Here is an 18629-nt window from a genome sequence, read left to right as displayed (position 1 = left end):
ACTATGTAGTTGTGTCTTTTTCTTTCTGTATCACAAGGACATGGTCTGTCAGCAAATTACAGTAAAAAAAAAAGAAGAAGAAATGTGAATCTTGCCCAGTCTCTTGCATATAACACTCCCACATACACCAAGGTTACACCTACAATTTACAAAAAAAAACATCCCTCCTGCTGTACTGACAACATGACTAAGCCATTTGACTGTCTTATCCGTACAGTGACACAAGGACCTTTCATTCTGATGCACTGACATGCTCATTGACAAATATATTTAGATTTGAGAGATGAACTAAGGATTTTGAGCAAGAAACTTGCTTTTGCAGGTAATCCATGGTGTTTAGCTATTTGTGCAAATTGTTTTGAGCAATGCAGTTATTGTTTTGCAAATCTCAGGATGACCAAAGCGACTGAGAAAAAACTATAAGCATGGGCTATGTCCCATGGTTGCCAAGAGTAAACACATGGATTCACAAGCAAATGTTTACATTCTTATTATGAAAATGTTTACATGTTACATGTATTAATTTGCAGACACTTTTAATGTAAAATGATTTACAGATGTAAATTATAGGCTATTACAATTCCACCAGAGAAATTTGCTCAAGGGCACAATAGATCAAGCCGATAATTAAGACCACAAGTTTTCAGGCTTCTGCTTTTTTCAGTAAATCCAAGGAGTGTTTCCTATATTTTACAGTTAAACATTCCACAATGTTGTAAAACGGTCTTTTCCTTACATTTTTGTCAACAAATTGCAGTACAACCAATAAGGTAAAAAACATTATTACATGAGTTATGTCACACGAGCGTTAAGTGACTGAGAAAAACTGCAATCATTGTGCAATGTTAAATGTAAAACTCTTTGGCATTGATTTTGAAGGATTCCCTTCCTTCAAATGAAAAGTGCGGGAAAATAACAAAAGGTGGCGTAAACTGATGATCTGTGCTAAGTGGGTGGTGCTAACCTTCTCTCACTTGCTGCCCCTTTCTATACAAAATGACCAATCATGTCTGGGTATTTGGTTTCGGATGGAAATGGCTAGCCATTCTGGTTGTGGTTGTGTGAAGTGACGCAGTTCAACATTTGCATAGAGCCTGCGATATATACACCAGTGAATTTCTGGAAAGATTTACTCCCGATCCATTTTGGGAATCGTCAACATGCCAGATCCAGCAAAGCCCGCACCTAAGAAAGGCTCCAAGAAGGCAGTTACTAAGACCGCCGGTAAAGGAGGGAAGAAGCGCAGAAAGTCCAGGAAGGAGAGCTATGCCATCTACGTGTACAAGGTCCTGAAGCAGGTTCACCCCGACACCGGTATCTCTTCCAAGGCCATGGGTATCATGAACTCCTTCGTGAACGACATCTTCGAGCGCATCGCTGGAGAGTCCTGCCGTTTGGCCCACTACAACAAACGCTCCACCATCTCCTCCAGGGAGATCCAGACCGCAGTGCGTCTGCTTCTGCCCGGTGAGCTGGCCAAGCACGCCGTGTCTGAGGGAACAAAGGCCGTCACTAAATACACCAGCTCCAAGTAAAGTGTTCATATAACGCTTCCCAACCCAAAGGCTCTTTTAAGAGCCACCCACATTCTCTTTAAAAAGTAACTCCAATAAAACCACACCTAGCTGTGTAAACCATTGTATTACTTGTAATTAATTCCTCTATCAGAGACTTTTTGGAAATACAATGTGCTATGTTATAAGACATTATGAGAATATAAAATCTAAACAATGTAATTTAGTTGCTGTCAACATGCGTCATTGCGCATTTGGGTTGTCCAGTGCGCTCCGGTGACTCGGGTTTTCAAGAGCTGCCTAAAGGCAGATCTGTAACATGCTTGTCTTTTTGTGCTGTGGACGATAATAAAACATTGGCAAGTAGCCGTGTAATTAGCGGGGTAATGTAGAGCGTCCAGCCATTATCGGGAAATAGGTCCCTTCAGGGCAAAACAAAACAAAACTTTTAGTTCTTAGTTTGTCCTGCACAATGACAAACAAACAGACCCCGATGAACAAAACAAAACAGCTCTTCTATTAAGACTTACTCTGAGTTAACTCACCACAAACTTGAAATTACTGTGTGTCTTGAGTCACATTGTGTGATGGATGCAAATGTATGTTTGTCACCGAGGTGTACCAAATTATGTATCCATTTGTTATCTACATGTTATGGTCACATTGTTATTGTATATATTTTATTTAAAAACAAATAAATAGAAACAGGGCTTAAGTGTGCCTGTACTGTGTCGAATTGTGATTGTGACAAACAACAAATTGTTGCGCAAAGCATCAATGTCGGTGCTAGCATACTTTGTTTCGTTGTGAGGTGGGTGAAGCTCAGATGTGGGCGTTTTTTTGTGACGTATATTCGCGCAGGCTCCATTCACAAAAGGGGCTGTGCTTAGTAGTCTTCAACAACGTCCTCTCTGTGGGTATAAGTACGAGTTGCGAGGAACAAATACTTCATATTCGTCTTACTCTCAGAAGAAAGAGGCTTGAAACATGTCTGGAAGAGGCAAAGGAGGCAAGGGTCTTGGAAAGGGAGGCGCCAAGCGTCACCGCAAAGTTCTTCGTGATAACATCCAGGGTATCACTAAGCCTGCAATTAGGCGTCTGGCTCGCCGTGGTGGTGTAAAGCGTATCTCTGGTCTGATCTATGAAGAGACCCGTGGTGTGTTGAAGGTTTTCCTGGAGAACGTGATTCGTGATGCCGTTACCTACACCGAGCACGCCAAGAGAAAGACCGTTACCGCCATGGACGTCGTCTATGCGCTGAAACGCCAGGGTCGTACTCTGTACGGTTTTGGTGGTTAAATATCGGATTTTCTCAATCTCTCCACCCAAAGGCTCTTTTAAGAGCCACCCATGTCCTCATAGAAAGTTGTGTTCCTGTATGGCCATTTGAATTATGGAAATAGTATAATCTTGAAGCGCAGTTGCTTGGCAATATAGTAGACTATGTTGTCACACGATTTAACCCTTCTATTGTGTTAGAAAGCTGTTTACACCTGTGGTGTTAGCGGGTCCATTTGGACCCATGATTTTAAAATGCTTGCAAATGCTTAAAATCACCAGTTTTCTTAAAATTTTGTTTTTCAGCTAATTGCTGGCTTAGTATGTATTCATATAAATGGAATCAGTGTGTGAATTTTTTTTAGTTGGCTCCACAGACACATTATTTTAAAATATACCACTCGTTTTTGATTGCAAAAACTGTTTAAATTCACTAAATATATTTATTTTTCTTATAGAATGAGTAATAATAAACTGTAAATGTGTTATAAACTAATATTAGAGTACACCTACCAAAAAAAAAAAAAATATATATATTATTATTTAAAATTATTAACAATAGTGACATCTTTGGTGTTTCGGGTCAAAACGGACCCGCATAGATAAATGGTAGGATAAAGAAAGGAAGTATTTTTTTTTCCATAAAACCAACTTTTATTTAACCATACCAATTACCTCTATCCCATAAGCTGGCCGTAGCTTTATTACAGGATCTGTATACCCCCGCAAGAAGCAACAGTCCCATGTAGGCATCGAGCTGTGTTTCTCTGTCCAGCTATCACCAAACACTCTTCTCTCTTCCATGTTGGTCATCTCAAGTAGGATATTCTGAATAGGTTGTGTAAAGAACAGTTCAAACGCTGACTTGATGTCTTGGGCGTGTGACACAGCGTATCTAGTAGGCCCTGGAGTCATTCTGAGGATGTTCTCTGTCGGTGCCCTGGATTGGGTTTGAAGAGGGCTTGATAACCATGAAATGTCACCTTTTCTTGACTTGAAAACCTCTCTTTGATCATCTGTGACATCTGGGTCCTCCTCATCAGATGTTTGGTCTTGTTCAGGGTCATACTGAACGTCATCCTCATCCTCAGACACATCCTCCTCAGCTTCACTTTGCCCTCTATCCTCAGGATCACCATCATTACCAAAGATATGATCCAGCGCCTCATAAACAGTATACCTTTTGCTCATGTTGACTGATACTCCTACAGAATTCAACTGATAATATCCCACCCAAACCCTCTTTATATGAGCGAATGTTCATAAACAATGTATGCTGCAAGAAAGTTTGAGTTCACGTGGGGGGTGGTGTGTGTGTGCACCTGTATGCGTGTGTTTCTGTGGGTCTCTGTCTGTGCATGTGAAAGAGGCCTGTGTGTGTGTGTGTGTGTGTGTGTGTGTGTGTGTGTGTGTGTGTGTGTGTGTGTGTGTGTGTGTGTGTGTGAATGTGTGTGTGTGTGTGTGTGTGTGTGTGTGCATGCACGTGTGTGTATGTGTGTGTGCGCGCGCGTGTGTGTGCGTGTGTGTGCGCGCGCGTGTGTGTGTGTGCGTGCGTACGTGTGCGTGTGTGTGTGCGTGTGCGCATGTGTGTGTCTGCATGCGTGTGCGCGCGTGTGTGTGTGTGCATGCGTGTGTGTGTGGGTGTGCGTGTGTGTGTGTACGTGTGTGTGTGCGTGTGCGCATGTGTGTGTCTGTGCATGCGTGTGCGCGCGTGTGTGTGTGTGCATGCGTGTGTGTGTGGGTGTGCGTGTGTGTGTGTACGTGTGTGTGCGTGCACCTGTGTGCGCGCGCGTGTGTGTGTGTATGTGTGTGCGCGTGTGTGTGTGCGTGTGCATGTGCGTGCGTGTGTGTGTGTGCGTGTGTGTGTGCGTGTGTATGTGTGTGTGTGTGTGTGTGTGTGTGCGTGCACGTGTGTGTATGTGTGTGTGCGCGCGCGTGTGTGTGCGTGTGCGTGTGTGTGCGCGCGCGTGTGTGTGTGTGCGTGCGTGTGTGTGCGTGTGTGTGTGCGTGTGCGCATGTGTGTGTCCGTGCATGCGTGTGCGCGCGCGTGTGTGTGTGCATGCGTGTGTGTGTGGGTGTGCGTGTGTGTGTGTACGTGTGTATGCGTGCACCTGTGTGCGCGCGCGTGTGTGTGTGTATGTGTGTGCGCGTGTGTGTGTGCGTGTGCATGTGCGTGCGTGTGTGTGTGTGCGTGCGTGTGTGTGTGTGCGTGCGTGTACGCGTGTGTGTCTGTGCATGCGTGTGAGTGCGTGCATGTGTGTGTGTGTGTGTGTGTGTGTGTGTGTGTGTGTGTGTGTGTGTGTGTGTGTGTGTGCGTGCGTGCGTGCGTGCGTGCGTGCGTGCGTGCGTGTGTGTGTTGATGATGTGAGCCATAATTGATCCTCAGAGCAACCCATAGCTTTGAACTGATGCATACAACAGCCAGTATTCTCTGCCGGGTCATTTTGGACCCGTAACACCACAGATGTAACTTTTTTTTTTTGAGACCTTTAGAATTTACTAAAATTGTGAAAATTAATTTTGCTGCATTTAAATAGGTGTGTCTGAGGATTAGATGAAGCCTCATTCCAGGACAAAAAAGAAAAGTGTACTTTTTACACAGTTAAACTTGAAAACGGGTCAATTTTGACCCTAACACAATAGAAGGGTTAAAACATATAGCCTTCATGAGACTCTTAACATGCAGTCTATAGACACTGTATTGATCCCTAATGGGAAATTCAAGATTCTACCATATTACCACAAGAGTAATGTATGAGTTTTAGCTTGGATAAGAGCTGTATAAAGAGAAGCCTAAAATGTGGATTCACAAATGATCCAACAAAACCGACTGCAGAAATGAAAGAAAACGACAATGCATGCTGAAAAGTCGCGAGTATAAGTTGGAGTTAACTACTTTTCATGATCTGTCAAACACAGGCCTGCATGTGGCTTAACAGACAAGAAACACGATTACTTTGTGAATTTGTAATTTCCCTTTACACAACACTGCAGAAGCTTTTTGTTTTCTTTATACTGTAGAATGGCTGTCAACAAGTGGCTGTAAAAACAGTACAGTAAAAACCGCTTGTTTGTTGTTTTGTTAATCAATGAATCACAATTCGAAAAAAATGCCCCAAACGGACTGCGAAAAACTGCAGTTGTGATTTGAAACGCTAAATGTGATTTGCGACTTTTGCCATTTGGTCTATGCCATAGCTTTGGTAGGATTAGGAAACCTACACTGACAGACTTTGGGGAGATTATTCAAATATTGTTGTCTTTAAACGAATGCCCGTCATTCAAGCTTTACTCAATAGACTACCATCTTCCAAGAATCTTTCCCAAGTCTGTCAGTGTAAGGTGGGCTTAATGCTAGCATGCAACTCTCGCACCTCTTTGTATTACATTTAACACTCAGTACGCGAAACATATTTAGACCGAACTATGCAGGGCTGAAAGAATAGGAATTGGTATAATGACAAGTCAAAATGATATATTGGAAAACCGATTTTCTTCATGTTTGGGTGGCTCTTAAAAGAGCCTTTAAATGTTCGGTCCCTGACTTTTAATCATTTAAGCACGTTCCCCACGGATACGACGTGCCAACTGGATGTCCTTGGGCATGATGGTGACTCTCTTGGCGTGGATGGCGCACAGGTTAGTGTCCTCGAACAGGCCGACGAGGTAAGCCTCGCTAGCCTCCTGAAGAGCCATGACAGCAGAGCTCTGGAAGCGCAGATCGGTCTTGAAGTCCTGAGCGATTTCTCTGACCAGACGCTGGAAGGGCAGCTTGCGGATCAACAGCTCGGTGGACTTCTGATAACGACGGATCTCCCTCAGAGCCACTGTGCCAGGCCTGTAACGGTGAGGTTTCTTCACGCCACCTGTTGCTGGTGCGCTTTTACGCGCAGCCTTGGTGGCGAGCTGCTTCCTCGGGGCTTTGCCTCCGGTGGATTTACGGGCTGTTTGCTTAGTTCTGGCCATTGCTACGAATTCTTCGAGATTGAAGAGTGTGTGAACACACTTGCGGAACTTGGGTATTTAAGTCCTACGGTCTCACCCCGCCCCTGTCTACGTCAGGTTGTTTGTCTCCGCTGATTGGTTTTACAAGTGCCGCCTAAAATTCAAAATACTAAGCCCACCCCGTAATGGTCTATAATATCATTGTGTGGATTGACGATTTTCACAATTTATATTAAACTAAATGCACTAAATCATTCCATCGGTCAGTGCATATAGCCTGCATGGAAACACAGCAAACAATGGACCTGTTAGCCGTCATGTACTTAACAAATAGTGGCCCGAGGTAGCTTATATTTGCTAGGCTACGTTAAAGACTACAAATAACTGCGTGTTCATAAGCAGGAAACCAAAGTATCGCTGACTTTTGTATACAAAAATAATTGAAACAATGTAAGTACAAGAGGTGCGTCATCACCTTTCATTTCGCAGCAGCCTTTCATGATTAACGGATACCGGAGTGATACATTAATAAAGTTCTTCGTGTCTTACAGATTAGAAAGCAAATATTGTAAAGCTTATGTAGTTATTTATTGCCTGACAATTTGGAGGGATAAGAGTACACAGGTGCTGACAGGACAAGGGGGCTGTTCACTCAACTGCTTTTCAAATGTGTACGTGTAAAGTAAATATTGTTAGTTATACAGTACAGCTATGAAGAAAGCAAACTTGGAATTCGTTTTTAAGGGTATTTGGGTGGCTCTTAAAAGAGCCTTTTTTTCGGAGACTTTGAAGGAGCAGATTTACTTGGACTTCTCGGTCTTCTTGGGCAGCAGCACAGCCTGGATGTTAGGCAGCACACCACCCTGAGCGATGGTCACTCCGCCGAGCAGCTTGTTCAACTCCTCGTCGTTACGCACAGCCAGCTGGAGATGGCGGGGAATGATACGAGTCTTCTTGTTGTCACGGGCTGCATTACCGGCCAACTCAAGGATCTCAGCAGTCAGGTACTCAAGCACGGCAGCCAGATAGACCGGTGCACCAGCGCCGACACGCTGGGCATAGTTTCCTTTCCGCAGCAGTCTGTGCACACGGCCGACGGGGAACTGGAGTCCAGCCCTTGATGAACGAGTCTTGGCCTTTGCTCTGGCCTTGCCACCGGTTTTTCCTCTTCCGCTCATTTTTTGGTAATGTTTGGAGTTCGTCTGAATACTCGAATGGTGAAGTGAAGAAAAGCATGTCTGTTTATTAAACTACGGCGCGGTGCGACTCCGTGCCTCAGTGGCTGAGAATACAAAGCAGAGAGCCAATCAACGTGTAGTTCACAGCGTGACATCATCTTGAAGTCCATTTGGCGCACACCTCCCATTTACGACATCAGCTCAATCAGAAAAATAAAATAAATCTTAACGGGTGGCATAAACTAAAGCCGATCTTACACTGACAAGATTTTACACTGACGATAAGGGTACATGAATTCTCATGAATTCATGCATGAATTAATGCATGAATCATGCATTAAATCATCCCTTAATATATCATGAATAATTATGACTTAACATGAATTAACCGATTGTCATTAATGAACTCATGCATAAACAACTCATCATCTTAAGCATTAAGTACGGTTGGCACATCATCATGAATCATGATTAATTAAGCATGGTCATGATGACTTTTTGTCGAACAAAATCGTTGTCATGGAGAAAAAAGAAAAGTAATACCACATTAATTCATAATAACTAAATGTAATGAATTATCATGAGTTCATTCATTAACTCATGCATTAATTATACATGAAAATGTCATTAATTAACATTAATTAATTGTCTGTCATTCATGACATCAGGTATGGACAACAAATCATCTTGAGCATTAGGTACAGTGGGTAAATCATTAAAAATAATGATCAATTACACATGAACATGTTGATTTCTTGGTTTTTGAAAAATGTGTTCCAAAGATTAATTTCAGAGAATATCGAAGAATCCACATTGTATAAATATAGGCATGTCCTCATTAGCTAAGCATTATATTTTCATTAGTTAATCATGTCTGTGGCCCCTCAGGTAAAGTGACGAACAGGTTGTGCTTTAAAATGTGTGAATGAAGTTTATAGTCATGCATAAATAGTCAATTTACATTAATTGACGGTGAATTGCTCATGAGTTCATCATGTTTGTGGCCCCTCAACTAATGTGGTGAATAATGACATGCATTTAGAGAACTTTTACAAGTTGTATGCATGTTCCATCAGTCACCACAGGGTATTAATAGGTGTACATACTTTAATAACCACCTGTTAATCACTTTACCTGAGGGGCCACAGACATGATTAACTAATGAAAATATAATGCTTAGCTAATGAGGACATGCCTATATTTAAACAATGTGGATTATTCGATATTATCTGAAAATTATCTTGATTTGTAACAGGTGCTCCCTATGGGGGCCCTCGGTCAGTGCTAGGCCCTTAGAACCTGCTCTGGCTGAGCAGATTGAGAAAAGTTCACTCACTCTCTTGGAGTCAGGAACTAGTTCCCATCCGCCTGCAATATTGACACCACTACTCTAACCCAGCAACACTGGACACAGGACTAGTAAAATTAAGACAAAGAAATGATATCAGACATCTCCTACTTTCATCATGTAGACTGGAGTGTATGTGCCTTGCTCAAGGGCACAATGGTGCAAGCCGATAATTAAGGCCACAACTTTTCAGGCTACTGCATACGATCCCAGCTCAAAAGTCCCTTAATAACTTCTCCAAGGCAGTGAGGCTATGTCCCATGGTTGCCTAGAGTAAACCCATGGATTCACATACAAATGTGTATATTTCTATTATTAAAATGTTTACAAGTAACATTAATTCATTTAGCAGACACTTTTAATCTGAACTGATATACAGATGCAAATTATAGTCTATTACAATTCCACCAGAGAAACTTGGGGTTGAGTGCCTTGCTCAAGGGCACAATGGTGCAAGCCGATAATTAAGGCCACGACTTTTCAGGCTACTGCATACTATCCCAGCTCAAAATATAACCATAATAACCTCTCCAGTAGGCAATTTAGGCCTAAATAATGACACCTGTGTAAAGGTAGGACTCAGACATGTCAACCATTTCTCTACCAAAGAAACAGCAACAAAACAAAAACATGTAGGCCTATGCTGGTTCCTTGCTGAGTAGCCTTACCCCCCATTACCACGGCAACACTTATTTTGTTTAGTCTATGGCCATTACATACAGAGTGTTGTCATATGTATTCCCCCCCCCCCCCCCAGTAAATCCAAGGAGTGTTTCCTATGCTTTACAGTAAAACACCCCACCATGTTGTAAAAGTGTGTTTTCTTTAAATGTTTGTCAACTAATTGTAGTAGGCTAGGCTACAACCAATAAGGTAAAGAACATTCTTGAGAGTTATGTCACACAAGCGTTAAGTGACAGAGAAAAACTGCAGTCATTAATTGCAATGATAAATGTAAAACTATAGGCCTATGTCATAAATGTCGAAGGATTTCCTTCCTTCAAATGAAAAGTGCGGGAAAATAACAAAAGGTGGCGTAAACTGATGATCTGTGCTAAGTGGGTGGTGCTAACCTTCTCTCGATGACTGCCCCTTTTTATACAAAATGACCAATCATGTCTGGGTATTTGGTTTTGAATGGAAATGACAGGCCATTCTGGTCGTGGTTGTGTGAAGTGACGCAGTTCTACATTTGCATAGAGCCTGGGATATATATCAATGAACTTCTGTTATCCTTCACTTACAACGTATCGCAAGAGACAGCAATATGCCGGATCCAGCAAAGCCCGCACCTAAGAAAGGCTCCAAGAAGGCCGTGACAAAGACTGCCGGCAAAGGAGGAAAGAAGCGCAGAAAGTCGAGGAAGGAGAGCTACGCCATCTACGTGTACAAGGTCTTGAAGCAGGTCCACCCTGACACCGGTATCTCTTCTAAGGCTATGGGCATCATGAACTCCTTCGTGAACGACATCTTCGAGCGCATTGCTGGAGAGTCCTGCCGTTTGGCCCACTACAACAAGCGCTCCACCATCTCTTCCAGGGAGATCCAGACCGCAGTGCGTCTGCTTCTGCCCGGTGAGCTGGCTAAGCACGCCGTGTCTGAGGGAACAAAGGCCGTCACCAAGTACACCAGCTCCAAGTAAAGTGTTCACGCAACGCTTCCCAACCCAAAGGCTCTTTTAAGAGCCACCCACATTCTCTTTGAAAAGTAACTCCCAATATAATCACGGCAGATGCTATTTACACCCGGGTTCAAATAATGAACATTACTGTGGGTTCATATAAGAAATACCTCCATTTCACTATTTACACCCGGGTGCAAAAGATCACTCCGAATAATAAGTCAATTGCATTTTTTGCCTAATGTTCTCTGGCCAGGCTTGTGTGGATTTTAGTTGTAGTTTGTTGGCAGTTTTTAATGTATGGTTAGGGACAATGTACACGTTCTAAATGCTACAATGTTGCTTATGTAATGCCAATACAGCTATACGTTTTTTTTACAAGATAATCCAATACATCTAGGCGTAGGCTATTTGGAAATGTACATTCGTCACTCACCAACATGGAAAGTGAGTCAACAGGCAGCATTTTGATTTTGTTTTTAGGCTATTCGTTGTTTATGTAGTAGGCCTAGGCTATTGCTACATTTTAGGACGGGAAAAAAATAATTTGTGGAGGTTTTTATGTAGCCTTGGGTTAGGCTGGCTAAAGACAATGTTGGCTACAGTGAAAGAAAACTACACTTTTTAAAATGTTCGCGTTATAGTGAATGAGGTGGGCCTGTCTGGTCCAAAATGCCAGGGCCGATTTTTGGTCCCAGTCCGTCCCCGCGTGTGATATTTAAATTACGCTTGTTTTCAGCCGCCACATTTATCAACACACGTTTATTCTTACGCTGGAATTGGAGTGATTCGAACGTTTGATGAATCACACGTGAGCCCCGTCGTAAGATGATATCTGCGCTCAGATGTACGCTGGTTTCTACGCTCGGTTGATAAATGAGGGCCACTATCTATCTATCTATCTATCTATCTATCTATCTATCTATCTATCTATCTATCTATCTATCTATCTGTCTATCTCTCTGAACTGTGGTACAATGGTAAACACTATACTCTTGTGGTCATACAGTGGTACTGCATTTCCCCATGCTTTTCCATTACAGTAACTGAGCCAGCTGAATGCATGCTTGCATGCTTACAGTCTCTCAAAGCATTCCAGCTTTTCAGGTCACAGTTAACACCATGCATATAACACATTCATATCTGACTGCAGTAAATTACCATCCACTTCAGACCTGCTCTTATCCTTACCCACAGTCATCTTAACAGACTTTAAAATGCCAGATCAAACATGTCTGTTATGGTTAACCCTTTGCAGACGGCACGCTGTAAAATCGGTACCCCAGTACCGATGATGTTGAGTCTAATAACTCCGCCATACTTCAACTGATTTTATTAATGAAAACTTCCTCATAAACGTCACATCATAGGCTTTACAGTGATATGATTGGTTAAGGGATTTGTGGCGCGAAACTGTTTCACTGCTTGAAGAGAAAACAAGAAGTTGAAACGTCATTCTGCCTGCTGAATCTAAAGGAGCAACGCTAGCTGTCACCATACATCAGACATCATAACGTCGTTTGAAGGACAAACTGGTGGATCAATTGAGGTAAAACAGTCTTTTTATATGTTGTTATTAATACCTATCCACGTTTTTACTTAAAAATCGTTTTTATTTAGCTATTTTTACCAGTAATTGCACCGTGGGTGTATGACCGTAACATATGTGTCTGTGTTTACTTCAGCTCGCAATATTTGCGGGTGTTTTAGCAAACTGTTATCTTTAGTAAAATGTTGCTATTTTCAGTGATTTTGGGGGGGTAACTATATGTAAAACATGATGAGCCAACTACTAGGACTGTCACCTTAGATATGTATTCAATTTGAACGAAATAACCTGTCATGTAATGCTACAGCAACTCATAACGTTAGCTGTAAGTTAGAGCCTCTCGCTCCAGAAATATTTTGCCCACGACGCGTCCTCCTGTCCTGACCAGTGTCTCTCAAATTCTCTATCTATATCATCTCATGTGAAGGACATCTGATTGGTAGGCTATTTTATTCCCAAATAAACCAGTTATTTAGTCGTTTATATTTAGCCATTTTACTAGTAATTGCACCGTGTGTATATGACCATTTGCGTCTGTGTTCATATCAGCTGGTTGCTGGTGTTTTAGCAAACTGTTGTCTTTAGTAAACTGTTAGCTGCTACTATTTTCAATGATTTCTTGGAGGATAACATGGAAAACATGGAAAGCTAACTACTAGGACTGTTACTTTAGATATGTATTCAAGTTTGAACGAAATAGCCTGTCAGGTAATACTACAGCAGTCATTACCGTTAGCACGCTAGCTGTACATTTCCAGCTCCAGAAATATTTTTGGTTCGACATGCCCGCGACGCGCCCTCCTGATCAGTTTAGCTCAAATGCTCTATCTATATCACCTCATGTGAAGGACATCTATTGGTAGGCTATTTTATACTTAAATAAACCAGTTATTTCGTCGAAATATGTACCACATTTTACAGTTATATGCAGTCAAGTTGGCTAGCTTGCTAGATATGATCTGTCAAACATGAAAGGTGCTAACGTATCCAAACGTTATGATTGTGCCAAGGGTCTAACGCAAGGTTTTCGTTTATTGTCGGCTACTGTTGTATGAGTGCATAACTGAAGACGTGTAGTATAGTGTCATAACTATTGCTTAGGTCGTAGACTATAATTTTCTTGACCAAGGTTATGGCGATACTTGCCAACTAACGTTAACATGCTGTGAACTCAAGTGGGTATTTTCTCTACTCCACGTCGAGACGCAATATTTCGTCTTTACGCTGTCAGGAAATAACACGGTGTGTGTGTGTGTGCATACATGCGCTCTCTAGATGGTTTCTGTCTTATTTTCTTGCTCTAGTTGTCTTATATCAGTATTGGTTTGTAAGCTGGTCTATAATATATAGTCAAGGATTTAATACTAACTTGCTTCAAGTGAGTTCACAGGCTAATGTTATTTCTCCAAATCAATCAGCCTTCCAGTGACCGTGTCTTTAGTGAAAAAGGACATAGTTAGAGGTGATTCAGATTGTATTGTAACAACCAAGTAAGTTATTTACAGGCTTATCTTTTTTTCTCCTCATTATTTTAGATGGAGGGGGAGAAGAGCCAGTATGCACGGTTGATGGAGTCTCTCAAGGAAAGGAGACAACTGACTGCTGAGGAGCTCCAGGTCATCGGTGAGCATCAACTACAGGATCATGAAGGGATGGACACTGCAGAGGAGGAGAACCTGGATAGCCAGCTACTGAGTGAAGAGGATGTGGAAGAAGAGGAGGAGAGTGATCTCCCATCATCCTCAGCTGGGTAACTATGTTTGTGTGTGTGTTATTTCTCCAAATCATCAGTTAGCCTTTTAGTGACCGTGTCTTTAGTGAAAAAGGACATAGAGGTGACTCAGATTGTATTGTAACAACCAAGTAAGTTATTTACAGGCTTCTCTTTTTTTCTCCTCGTTATTTTAGATGGAGGGGGAGAAGAGCCAGTATGCACGGTTGATGGAGTCTCTCAGGGAAAAGAGACAACTGACCGTTGAGGAGCTCCAGGTCATCGGTGAGCATCAACTACAGGATCATGCAGGGGTGGACATGGAGGAGTACCTGGATAGCCAGCTACTGGGTGAAGAGGATGTGGAAGAAGAGGAGTAGGAGGGGAGTGATCTCCCATCATCCTCAGCTGAGTAACAATGTTTGTGTTTGTGTGTGCGCATGTGCACAATTTTTATCGTTACAAGGGCATTACTTGTTATAATAATGACAGTAATGGTAATAGTTTCATTACATTTACATTTACATTTCTACTAATTAACATTCTTATGACAATCTATTTTGGGTTTGGTTAGCCATTCCCTGACAGGCCCATGTCAGGTAGAAAGCGTAGACGCTTGTTGCAGTGTTGTCTTCTTGCTCTTGTAGTTCTAGTAGTTACTGCTTGTTTGTTTTAGTGTTATACCTGGGTTCCTAAAGATTTAATATAATTGATCAATTTTAAAATAAAATGAAAAATAGTTTTTCCATTAGAAAACTTGTGTCAGTGTCTTTTCTCTATTCTTGTTTTCGTAACAGAATGATACACAGAGAGAAGCATTCTCCGTCAGCTAGTGTTTACTTCACCTTTAGTCTTTCCTCACTCACAAAGGTTATTGGCTCTTAAAGCAAGGTAAAACATGCCACATTTAGCTATACAACTGAGATGGTTAAATACACTTATTTTATTACATGACCAACATATCTGTGTATTTTGGAGTTGAATTTTAAATCAGGGAATGAAAGCATTCTACTTTTTAAAAATTCTACTCGTCACTTCAACTTGCAGTTATGAGTAATTGATCATAACTTTTGAACCAAAGGTAATGAATTGATTCTGTTTCTTTCACTGAACAGAGCACAACATTGTCTATATCTCACACACTATATCTGCGATAGGTATTAGGTAAAACATAAGATTTATCTTGACAAATGTTTGTTTTTGTGTTTTTTAAGGTTGAATTTTGAAGGTCTTGTTTAAAAACAATGAATGTTACACTTAAACTTATTAACCATGATGTATACCATTTTAAAGGACTAGCTCTTCTGATCACAATGATGGGTATATTATGTCTCTAGCATCTAGCATATCCACACAACAAGCCTATTTGTATCACGGGGGCATCAAGTATGAAAAAACGGAATGTTTTGTGCCATCTGCAAAGGTCCAATAAATTTATCATAACATTTGAACAGAAGGTGACAGATTGATTCTGTTTTTTTCAGTGAATAGAGGATCAAATTGTGAATCTCCTATACACTCTAGGTTTTTCTCTACCTACAACAGAAATTGGGGAAAAAATGAGATTAATCTTGACTAACTGATATTTTCGTGTTTTTTGGGGTTGGATTTTGAAGACATTTTTTAAAGATATGTGTGTTCTCTTCAAATGTATTAGTTATATTGTATACCATTGGAAAGCTCTATTTCTCCTGATTACAATGGTGGGTATATTGTATCTCTGCCATGTAGCATAATCACACAATACAGCCTTTTGTGCCATGAGGCCATTGAGTATGAAAAAATGGAATGTTCGGTGCAGTCTGCAAAGGGTTAAAGTCTCCAAACCTTTCATATCATGATGGCTCCAACTGAAAATGTAACCAATAAATAAATGCCCTGATGAAAAAAAAAAAAAAACATCATACATGACAATTTCAAAATTACGTTTTTGTTCATTTTATTATTTATTACATTTTAGTATTATTATTTAAAGAATACAAAAGCTGCACAACTTGCCAAACATATTTCATCATACAACCTTTCATCTTGTATAGTGATAACAGTTAACAGGGTATTTGGTCAACTACAACAAGCCTTGGCTTTCATCTAGTATTTTTAAAAGCAAGTACGTTTGTACTGTACTTACAGTAAAAATTAACCTCGGACCCAAATTAACCTTGTATTGGAGTAATGTTAGTGAAGGTGTATCTCTATTTCACTTCAGTAAAGGAGTTGTGTACTTGTATTGTAGTAATATTAGTGAAGGTGTATCTCTATTTCACTTCAGTAAAGGAGTTGTGTACTTGTATTGTAGTAATATTAGTGAAGGTGTATCTCTATTTCACTTCAGTAAAGGAGTTGTGTACTTGTATTGTAGTAATATTAGTGAAGGTGTATCTCTATTTCACTTCAGTAAAGGAGTTGTGTACTTGTGTTGTAGTAATATTAGTGAAGGTGCATCTGTATTTCACTTCAGTAAAGGAGTTGTGTACTTGTATTGGAGTAATGTTAGTGAAGGTGTATCTCTATTTCACTTCAGTAAAGGAGTTGTGTACTTGTATTGGAGTAATGTTAGTGAAGGTGTATCTCTATTTCACTTCAGTAAAGGAGTTGTGTACTTGTATTGTAGTAATATTAGTGAAGGTGTATCTCTATTTCACTTCAGTAAAGGAGTTGTGTACTTGGTCCAGCTCTGCATTGTGACATGGAGCTCAGAGTGAGGTCTGGGGCAGCAGGGGCGCTGGACAACTTGGGAGGGTGTGGCGAGCCGAGCGATCAGCTGGGCAGAGTTCTGGAAGCTGCCACAGGCTCGGCTCAGTTTCCTCATCAGGGCAACACACGACACCCTCCCGAGCCCTCAACACCTCCACCAATGGCTTGGAGCAGAGCAACCCTGTGACCTCTGCGGGCCCATCAATGCCTCACTCACTCCAGCATGTTCTGTGGGGCTGCAGAACAGCACTGACAGGGTCGGCTCAGATGGACACACCACCAAGTGCTCAGGAAGCTGGCAGAGGTGCTGGAGAAAAGTGGGCAGGAGGCAAACAAGCAGAGTCCTGTTTTGTAAAGCGAGTGCATTTATGTTCCTTGTTGTTTCCCAAAGCTCAAGAAGCTCAAATGGCTTATTGTCTCCAAACACCAAAGATGTTTAGTTCAGTGCCATAGAGGAGTGTGTAAATGGAAGCACAGGTGAGGGAACACCTGCTCAGCACTGCTGCTTGTGGCACCTCCGACGGTGCCATTGGGGGAGCTGCAGGGTCATCAGCCGGGAGCCCCTCCCCCTTCATTGATGTTTGGCTCCTTTCATCCCGGAACATCTGGTGTTGCTGGAGCAACGGCAGGGACGTCTCCCTAGCGCCCCCTGCAGCTGAGCCTAGGATCCGCGCCTTCCCCACATTTGCTCCTTTCTTCTGAGCCAAAGCCACAAGCTCCCTTGCTCTGCCTCCTCAGCCACTTCTTTGAGGGCCTTTTGGAGTGGGAGACCCGTCACTCCCACACTCTTCAAGAAGCGCTGCAGAGATGATCCCACAAACCCTCTGCAGCCGACCTCTACAGGGGAGCTGACAGCTGAGCACCCTGCTTCTCTGCACTCAGCTGTTAGGTCTGAGTAGCGCTCTTTCTTCCTCTCAAAGGCTGCCTCCATCCCTCCCTCTCTCCCTCCATCCCTCCATCCCTCCCTCCCACGGGACAGTGAGCTCCGCCATAATCACAGCCCGAGCTGTGGTGGAGCACAGGATGATGTCGGGTGGCAGGTTGGTTGTGCTGATCTCAGTTGGAGACTTGAGCAGCCGCTCCAGGTCCACTCTGAGGTTCCAGTCCCATCCAGATGTTCTAACGGGCTGAGCTCTTCTCCCGTGGGACTTTCTGTGCCACTCCTCCCTCTCCAATGAAGTGGATCAGCCGCTTTGTTGTTGCTGTTGGATGCTCTTCCAGCCTACGTGTCTCCAGGATCTGAGTGTGTGTCTGCTTGTGTGTGTGTTTAATGTGTCTCTGAGTATATGTTCACTGTGTTCTCTGCCGTCACTGTCACTCCAATATCAGATAATACACACACACACACACACACACACACACACTCACATGCGCGCGTGTGCACACACACACACACACAAACACACATACACAGACACGCACACACACACACACACACTCGCACACACACACACACACACACACACACACACACACACACACACACACACACACACACACACACACACAAACACACACACACAGGCACACCCAGAGAGAGAGAGAGAGAAAGAGAGAACACACACAGAATACACACAGATAACACAGACATAGAGAGAGAGAGAGAGAGAGAGAGAGAGAGAGAAAGAAAGAGAACACACACAGAACATGCACATACACACATATACACACATGCAAACACACAGATGGGCACACAGAAACGCACCCACACACACAGGCTATAGTACATCACACACACACACTCACTTCTCAGCTCCGGTGGTCTCACAAAATGTACTCAAAGATGTGTGT

The 18629-nt window shown here is 42.3% G+C and overlaps 4 protein-coding genes and 1 long non-coding RNA gene across 5 annotated transcripts; 4 read left to right on the top strand and 1 right to left on the bottom strand.

Annotated features, from left to right (window-relative positions):
• The first annotated feature begins 1140 nt into the window (after positions 1-1140).
• LOC134088779 (histone H2B-like) lies at positions 1141-1589 on the top strand. The gene has a single exon (XM_062542901.1). The coding sequence runs from the start codon at positions 1161-1163 to the stop codon at positions 1533-1535; it is 375 nt and encodes a 124-aa protein (XP_062398885.1). The 5' UTR covers positions 1141-1160; the 3' UTR covers positions 1536-1589.
• Positions 1590-2492: 903 nt separating this feature from the next.
• LOC134088796 (histone H4) lies at positions 2493-2839 on the top strand. The gene has a single exon (XM_062542924.1). The coding sequence runs from the start codon at positions 2502-2504 to the stop codon at positions 2811-2813; it is 312 nt and encodes a 103-aa protein (XP_062398908.1). The 5' UTR covers positions 2493-2501; the 3' UTR covers positions 2814-2839.
• Positions 2840-7475: 4636 nt separating this feature from the next.
• Positions 7476-7936, bottom strand: LOC134088827 (histone H2A). Its single transcript, XM_062542974.1, has one exon. It carries the CDS (start codon positions 7913-7915, stop codon positions 7538-7540), a length of 378 nt encoding a protein of 125 aa, XP_062398958.1. The 5' UTR covers positions 7916-7936; the 3' UTR covers positions 7476-7537.
• A 2589-nt stretch (positions 7937-10525) lies between these two features.
• On the top strand, positions 10526-10925 carry LOC134088725 (histone H2B-like). The gene has a single exon (XM_062542828.1). The coding sequence runs from the start codon at positions 10531-10533 to the stop codon at positions 10903-10905; it is 375 nt and encodes a 124-aa protein (XP_062398812.1). The 5' UTR covers positions 10526-10530; the 3' UTR covers positions 10906-10925.
• A 1247-nt stretch (positions 10926-12172) lies between these two features.
• Positions 12173-14571, top strand: LOC134075176 (uncharacterized). Its single transcript, XR_009938025.1, has 3 exons — positions 12173-12433; positions 13969-14183; positions 14342-14571. It is a non-coding gene; the product is annotated as an uncharacterized LOC134075176 (long non-coding RNA).
• Positions 14572-18629: the final 4058 nt, after the last annotated feature.

This window comes from Sardina pilchardus, chromosome 1 (assembly GCF_963854185.1).
Source record: "Sardina pilchardus chromosome 1, fSarPil1.1, whole genome shotgun sequence".
Lineage (NCBI taxonomy): Eukaryota > Metazoa > Chordata > Actinopteri > Clupeiformes > Clupeidae > Sardina > Sardina pilchardus.
This window is presented reverse-complemented; position numbering and strand designations above follow the sequence as displayed.